General features: G+C 52.9%; 1 protein-coding gene across 8 annotated transcripts in view; it reads right to left on the bottom strand.

Annotated features, from left to right (window-relative positions):
- Nucleotides 1–764: 764 nt before the first annotated feature.
- bptf (bromodomain PHD finger transcription factor) overlaps nt 765–8,280 on the bottom strand; it is a 47,775-nt gene continuing 40,259 nt past the window's right edge. For 6 of the 8 annotated variants that reach the window (XM_031894244.1, XM_031894249.1, XM_031894248.1 and 3 more), the window contains 4 exons: nt 5,684–5,876; nt 5,277–5,361; nt 2,886–3,072; nt 765–1,619 (listed from right to left, as the gene is read on the bottom strand). In XM_031894244.1, coding sequence (XP_031750104.1) covers nt 1,586–1,619; nt 2,886–3,072; nt 5,277–5,361; nt 5,684–5,876 — 499 coding nt within the window. In that variant the 3' untranslated portion in view covers nt 765–1,585. Of the gene's footprint in view, nt 2,609–2,885; nt 3,073–5,276; nt 5,362–5,683; nt 5,877–8,280 lie in introns of all 8 variants that reach the window. The other 2 variants (XM_031894246.1, XM_031894251.1) reach the window with 1 other exon arrangement.

Genomic DNA, 8,280 nt, shown 5'->3' with positions numbered 1-8,280 from the left:
GCCCCCCGGCCTCTACTGCTCGTCCCGGCGGCAGCCCCCCGGCCTCTACTGCTCGTCCCGGCGGCAGCCCCCCGGCCTCTACTGCTCGTCCCGGCGGCAGCCCCCCGGCCTCTACTGCTCGTCCCGGCGGCAGCCCCCCGGCCTCTACTGCTCGTCCCGGCGGCAGCCCCCCGGCCTCTACTGCTCGTCCCGGCGGCAGCCCCCCGGCCTCTACTGCTCGTCCCGGCGGCAGCCCCCGGCCTCTACTGCTCGTCCCGGCGGCAGCCCCCCGGCCTCTACTGCTCGTCCCGGCGGCAGCCCCCCGGCCTCTACTGCTCGTCCCGGCGGCAGCCCCCCGGCCTCTACTGCTCGTCCCGGCGGCAGCCCCCCGGCCTCTACTGCTCGTACGGGCGGCAGCCCCCCGGCCTCTACTGCTCGTACCGACGGCAGCCCCCCGGCCTCTACTGCTCTGAGCCCAGGGATTGGCCAATGGCTGAGAGGTAAATTCCCTTACATACAGCAATGGGGGAATCTGAGCCCAGGGATTGGCCAATGGCTGAGAGGTAACTTCCCTTACATACAGCAATGGGGGAATCTGAGCCCAGGGATTGGCCAATGGCTGAGAGGTAACTTCCCTTACATACAGCAATGGAACCCCTCCAATCTGAGCCCAGGGATTGGCCAATGGCTCAGAGGTAATTTCCCTTACATACAGCAATGGGGGAATCTGAGCCCAGGGATTGGCCAATGGCAAAGTGCTCCCAAATGAAGAGAGGTTCTGTGTATGTATTGCAATGTTTCTAGGGAGCGTCCGTTATCTCCATTTATTTTGTTTCATATACATACATATTCTGAGTTTTAATACAAAAGGAAAAAAGTTTAATCTGACAAATGTTTACAAACAAGATACCTTCAAATAGACTCTTCTGTTCCGGCGGGACGGGCAGACTCCTCCCTGCGCAAGTCTCTAGTCCCCAGATCATGGGTTGATTCTAAATGAACTTTACTCTGAACCCACTGAGCCAACTGGGCAGTTTTGGGGGTGCCCCTTTGTACAGATAGCAGCTCCTTTCATAGAAAGAAAAGACAGGTCTTGTACATTACTAACAGGAATCATGGGAAAAGGCGGGACAAATCTGCAACTGGATGAGGCTTGGCCAATGGCAAATTCTTGGTTTTTTTTTTTTTTGTTTTGTCTTAATTTTCTTTTGTTTTAATAAGAAAAAATAATTAGTTGACAAACAAGGGCAGCAATAAAAAAGTGTCTCTTTTCAACAATAAATAAACACAGTCAGAAGGTATCAATGTGGACTTTAAACCAGCTTCTTCACTGAAGAACAGACGTGGCATTTCCATGGAGCTCCCGACTCCATCGCTTTGATTGCGCTTTTCTTCTTTATTCAAATTCTTATTCCTTTTTTTTTTATTTTGTCTTGAGGACAAAAACGAGGGCTAGAAAAACATTCCCCCCCCACCCCAACTTTTCTCTGCTTTGTCCTTTGGACAAATTAAGAATCCTATAGCATCACAGGACCTAGTGAGTAAAAACGCCCAGCAATATTCCAGCTGCGTGGCACTGACGGGAGGGGTTCTACCTTTTATGCTATTAAGATGGAGACTGCAGCTTCTTGCTGTGAGACCTGCGTAACACACAAAATAAGGGAGTTAACCCCACAAACCCAGCAGCATGGCCCTACATCTATCAGCTACATGTGGGGGCTAAAACCAGCTGAGAGGGCACTGCAAGAGCCCAGAGATTGGAAGCCATAAACGAGCCACCGGCTGTGCCCAAAGGGGTCTCCCGGCTGTGCCCAAAGGGGTCTCCCGGCTGTGCCCAAAGGGGTCTCCCGGCTGTGCCCAAAGGGGTCCCCCGGCTGTGCCCAAAGGGGTCCCCCGGCTGTGCCCAAAGGGGTCCCCCGGCTGTGCCCAAAGGGGTCTCCCGGCTGTGCCCAAAGGGGTCCCCCGGCTGTGCCCAAAGGGGTCCCCCGGCTGTGCCCAAAGGGGTCCCCCGGCTGTGCCCAAAGGGGTCCCCCGGCTGTGCCCAAAGGGGTCTCCCGGCTGTGCCCAAAGGGGTCTCCCGGCTGTGCCCAAAGGGGTCCCCCGGCACGCCAATGTGGACAGTTAAGCCAACACCGTTTATATCTGCTCATATGGGGTGACAGGCAAAACATTAAGGGGAAAAGAAAAAGTCTTAGTGATCATCTAAAGGAATTTCCACAATTGATACGGTTGCAAATAAACGATACATTATATGTACAAAAATATATAATATTTTACACTGGTTTCTGCACTGTACACTGGTGGCCAGGGAGCTGTTGTGCTGGGTTATACACCACTCAGGAGCAACACCACTTTTGTACAATAAAATACAATTTCAGGCACTTGGCCACATGTCCTTACTACAGTACTGCCACAGGGAACGGCTTTAGCTTATAGGATGACAATCGGCGCCAATGGGTGGAGCTTAACATGGCGAGACAGATGGTGCTGAGAGAGAGTGGGGGAGACTTGTATTGTTTTTTTTAAACAATGCCAAGAAGACAGACAAATAACCCCAAAACACAACCATGGAGAGACAACATCCAGGGCGCAATTCCAGTTAAAATGATCAGACAAAAAGTATCACAATCTGCAAGAAAAGAAAAGATATGGGCCGGGTGAATGACAAGCAGCACTGGAACCATGCAGCAGCAGCAGCAGCAATAAGGCAGCGGCGCGAGCGGGCAGATAGGGTGCGCAAGCACGGCCGGCAGGCACAGCAAGCAACATGGCAACACACGCAGAGCCTTCGTGCAGCATGGAATGTGTATGACGTATGGAGAAGTTGTTGGGAGAAACCTGAGCCCATTTGCTGTAACCCCCCCAGGTAAGGGGATCCCCTAGCTCCCCAATAATGTGCTACTCACCTGCTTGCCTTAAAAGCCTTCAACTTCTGAACAAAGAAGGATTCCAGAACCTCCGCGCTCTGATAGAAAAAGGAATCGCTGGGATTGTAGTAACGACAATTATCAAATATTTTGGTCATGTCAGCTACAAACTCTGTCAGCTTCTTGTAGAATCGGGTCTTTATCCGCTCTTCTATGGTAGAGAGATCTGGCAAGCGGGAGGGACAATTTCACATTCACCATTACAGGAGGCAAAGGAAATACAGTGACACATTCAGCCTCTAGTACCCGCTCCCTGCGTCCCACTGGCACTGATTTGTCTGGGCACCCTGCATCCCACTGGCGCTGATTTGTCTGGGCACCCCTGCTCCCTGCGTCCCACTGGCGCTGATTTGTCTGGGCACCCCGCTGGCGCTGATTTGTCTGGGCACCCTGCATCCCACTGGCGCTGATTTGTCTGGGCACCCCTGCTCCCTGCGTCCCACTGGCGCTGATTTGTCTGGGCACCCCGCTGGTGCTGATTTGTCTGGGCACCCTGCATCCCACTGGCGCTGATTTGTCTGGGCACCCCTGCTCCCTGCGTCCCACTGGCACTGATTTGTCTGGGCACCCCGCTCCCTGCGTCCCGCTGGCGCTGATTTGTCTGGGCACCCCCGCTCCCTGCAACCCACTGGCGCTCATTTGTCTGGGCTCCCCGCTCCCTGCGTCCCACTGGTGCCGATTTTTCTGGGCACCCCGCTCCCTGCATCCCACTGGCGCTGGTTTGACTGGGCACCCTGCGTCCCACTGGCGCTGGTTTGACTGGGCACCCCACTCCCTGCGTCCCACTGGCGCTGGTTTGACTGGGCACCCCGCTCCCTGCGTCCCACTGGCGCTGGTTTGACTGGGCACCCCACTCCCTGCGTCCCACTGGCGCTGGTTTGACTGGGCACCCCGCTCCCTGCGTCCCACTGGCGCTGGTTTGACTGGGCACCCCACTCCCTGCGTCCCACTGGCGCTGGTTTGACTGGGCACCCCGCTCCCTGCGTCCCACTGGCGCTGATTTGACTGGGCACCCCGCTCCCTGCGTCCCACTGGCGCTGATTTGACTGGGCACCCCACTCCCTGCGTCCCACTGGCGCTGATTTGTCTGGGTACCCCACTCCCTGCGTCCCACTGACGCTGATTTGTCTGGGCACCCCACTCCCTGCGTCCCACTGGCGCTGGTTTGACTGGGCACCCCGCTCCCTGCGTCCCACTGGCGCTGGTTTGTCTGGGCACCCCACTCCTTGCGTCCCACTGGCGCTGGTTTGACTGGGCACCGCGCTCCCTGCGTCCCACTGGCGCTGATTTGTCTGGGCACCCCGCTCCCTGCGTCCCACTGGCGCTGATTTGTCTGGGCACCCCGCTCCCTGCGTCCCACTGGCGCTGGTTTGACTGGGTATGTGCGCAGTACAGATAGGGGGAAGGAGTTCTGCATGCCACATACGGCCGCCCGTGGGAGCTGTGGACACCAGTATGGTGGTTGCCAAGGGTTGTGCCAGCCTGGGGTTGAATCACTAGGGGTGCCTAAGTACCTAGCACCCGCCCAGTCTTTACTTTTCGGGAGGTGTCAGCCCTGGTTTACCTGGAAGGGTTCACTTTTATTATATTGTTCATATTGCATACTTTTTTTTTCCTTTCCTAGCCCCCCTCCATTCTGACTACCAAAGGGCTTGCTGGTTACTAGGGTAATTACGCCATGGCAACCACATATCAATTAAAATTCCAAGCCGTGCAGAACAAAAAAGGAAATGTGGGAAAAAAAAAAGCACAAGAAACAAAAAAAAAAAAAAAGGCAGAATAACTGCATGTTGCAGTGCGTCATCAGCGCCATACTGGGGGCCACTTGTCCTTGGTCACGATGGGCAGGGGGACAGGGGATCCCAACATACAGGGGCTGGGGGCTCCCAATGCACATCAGGTAAATAAAAAACAAGGATAAATAACACAGTGTAAGCGGAGGCAGCCAATCAGTGCCAGGGTGCAGGACTGATGGAGCCCAGTAATGCGGAAGCCTATGGAGCAGCACACAATGTGCCATTTGTCCCTTTCCCAGATACTAACAAGCCCCCACCCAAAAGCAACACTAATTGGGCTCTTTGTGAGCAAATTCCTTTTATGTTCCTGTAACCCGGCTGAGGGCAATAAACCAGCCCATGGGTTAACTGAGCTGTAACTAATTGCCTCCCAGTGCAGAAACAGAACTGCCCCTCCCGATGGAACCCCCCAGCGTCACAGAATGAGCAGGGATTAAGCATGGATCCGGCACACAACAACAAATACAGAGCCAGCAGCCATTCCTGCTGAATTCTCTATATATTCCCTGTATTTATTCCCCAATGAGCAAGCCCCGAGTAGGGCAAATGGGCTCATGATGGCACAGCTACTCACCCATTGGCTCTTTAATAACTCCATAATAATCTGGCGCATCTACAGGATCCACAGGCTCTTGGAAAGGCCAGGCCATCTTGTGAGACTGTCGGGAGAGGAGAAGGTTGGGCAGAGAAGGAGGAGGATTTATTTCAGTGCCCACAAGTAACCGTTATATGGAACTGGCATGAAAGCCCCTCAGGCAGTATATGCACAGCTGGCACCCACACCGGCACCCACACCTGCACCCACACCCGCACTCACACTGGCACCCATGCCCACACCCACACCGGCACCAGCACCCGCACCCGCACTCACACTGGCACCCACACCGGCACCCACGCCCGCACCCACCCACGCCCGCACCGGCACCCACACCTGCACCCACACCCGCACCCGCAAGGAAGCAAACGACTGGGATTCCTCACCTGTAACGATCGCAGAACGCGCTTCAGTCCCTCATAGTCTTTGTCTGTGAGGGGACTGAGCACCGTCATGGCGTCCTCAGTGGACTGGCATTGCGGGCAGACATATTCATCAATGTAGTCGGCTTCGCTTTGCAGAATGCCAACACATCGCCCGTGAAACCAGTTCTGGCAGCGGTCACAGCCAATATAGAACCTGCAAGACACAATAATAGGGTTCATACACTTCAAGAAAAAATAGGCAAAAATCTAATTGAAGTCAAAATAAGCGTGGATATAGGCCGACCCATTCAGCACCAGAACTGGCAGCCAATCAGCAAGATGATGGCCCTGGGGAATTGTGGGCACAAAAGACAAGCACAGCACTAATTAGCATGCCACCTCTATAGGCTCCGCCCCAGGCGCCAGGGAGCATATGGCCTTTATTTCTCAGGCTGACAGAAGGGATCCAGTCATGTCTCCGGCCCAGTGTGCCTATGGGAAAGCTGCCCTTTTACTGGGAGGGAGCGGCTCTCAGCCTGAAACATAAAGGGGACGCAACAAACGCTCCATGTGTAGCAAGGAAAGCCCTTCCCATAGAGACCGTTGCTACGGCCCCGCACAGAGGGTTAGTAAGTACCGGATACACATTTATCCCATGGAAATATTAACGGGAAAATTGTTTCATATTTCCTCCAGCTTGGTTTCCCTACTCTCTGTGTGTTGTGCGCAAGGATTTCATTCTGCTAGTCCGGCCCAACTCTCCTCATCATCTTGCCCGGCTAATAAGGGCATGGCACCCACAGAGTGGCGGGGGATTCGCCAACCGAGATTCAGAAGGAACAGCCCCACACTTTCCTCAAAGTCAATACAGCTAATGTTTTATAAGGTAACAATGCTTTACAGAGAGATACCATAAAACTATATACCCAGTACTAAGCACAATTCAGCAGGAACAGCCCCCTAAATTTGCCCATTGCCTGTACAGAGAGATACCATAAAACTATATCCCCGATACTAAGCACAATTCAGCAGGAACAGCCCCCCAAGTTTGCCCCATTGCCTGTACAGAGAGATACCATAAAACTATGGCACATAGGGATTCCCCTGTACTAAGCACAATTCAGCAGGAACAGCCCCCTAAGTTTGCTCATAGCCTGTACAGAGATACCATAAAACTATGGCACATAGGGATTCCCCTGTACTAAGCACAATTCAGCAGGAACAGCCCCCTAAGTTTGCCCATAGCCTGTACAGAGAGATACCATAAAACTATATCCCCGATACTAAGCACAATTCAGCAGGAACAGCCCCCCAAGTTTGCCCCATACCCTGTACAGAGAGATACCATAAAACTATGGCACATAGGGATTCCCCTGTACTAAGCACAATTCAGCAGGAACAGCCCCCTAAGTTTGCTCATAGCCTGTACAGAGAGATACCATAAAACTATGGCACATAGGGATTCCCCTGTACTAAGCACAATTCAGCAGGAACAGCCCCCTAAGTTTGCCCATAGCCTGTACAGAGAGATACCATAAAACTATGGCACATAGGGATTCCCCTGTACTAAGCACAATTCAGCAGGAACAGCCCCCTAAGTTTGCTCATAGCCCGTGCAGAGAGATACCATCAAACTATGGCACATAGGGATTCCCCTGTACTAAGCACAATTCAGCAGGAACAGCCCCCTAAGTTTGCCCATACCCTGTACAGAGAGATACCATCAAACTATGGCACATAGGGATTCCCCTGTACTAAGCCCAATTCAGCAGGAACAGCCCCCTAAGTTTGCTCATAGCCCGTACAGAGAGATACCATAAAACTATGGCACATAGGGATTCCCCTGTACTAAGCACTATTCAGCAGGAACAGCCCCCTAAGTTTGCCCATAGCCTGTACAGAGAGATACCATAAAACTATGGCACATAGGGATTCCCCTGTACTAAGCACAATTCAGCAGGAACAGCCCCCTAAGTTTGCCCATAGCCTGTACAGAGAGATACCATAAAACTATGGCACATAGGGATTCCCCTGTACTAAGCACAATTCAGCAGGAACAGCCCCCTAAGTTTGCCCATACCCTGTACAGAGAGATACCATAAAACTATGGCACATAGGGATTCCCCTGTACTAAGCACAATTCAGCAGGAACAGCCCCCTAAGTTTGCTCATAGCCTGTACAGAGAGATACCATAAAACTATGGCACATAGGGATTCCCCTGTACTAAGCACAATTCAGCAGGAACAGCCCCCTAAGTTTGCCCATAGCCCGTACAGAGAGATACCATACAAATGATAACTATAGAGAGTACAGTGCATCTGTAAGTGTAACATTGCCCGGTGACACTGCTGTATGTATAGGGCCAGAGCTTAGGTGTAACAGAGCAACCAGCCAAATAAAAGCTCCTGTCCTACACAGAGTTATGGGATAGCACTAAGGGGGAATTGTGCATTGTGTGTTAGTGAATGGGAACACTCCCTGGCCTTTCATACATTGCTGCAGACGAGCAGGGTGAAGTCAAACAGCCAGAGGGAAGGACACAAAAGCAGCTGGGGGAAAAGCAATTTTCTGACGCACAGAACTAAAGCCAGGACATTACAACTGCCAAGGAAAAGTA

Source organism: Xenopus tropicalis, chromosome 10 (assembly GCF_000004195.4).
Source record: "Xenopus tropicalis strain Nigerian chromosome 10, UCB_Xtro_10.0, whole genome shotgun sequence".
Classification (NCBI taxonomy): domain Eukaryota; kingdom Metazoa; phylum Chordata; class Amphibia; order Anura; family Pipidae; genus Xenopus; species Xenopus tropicalis.
Note: the sequence above shows the minus strand (reverse complement) of the source record. Positions and strands in the feature narration are given on the sequence as shown.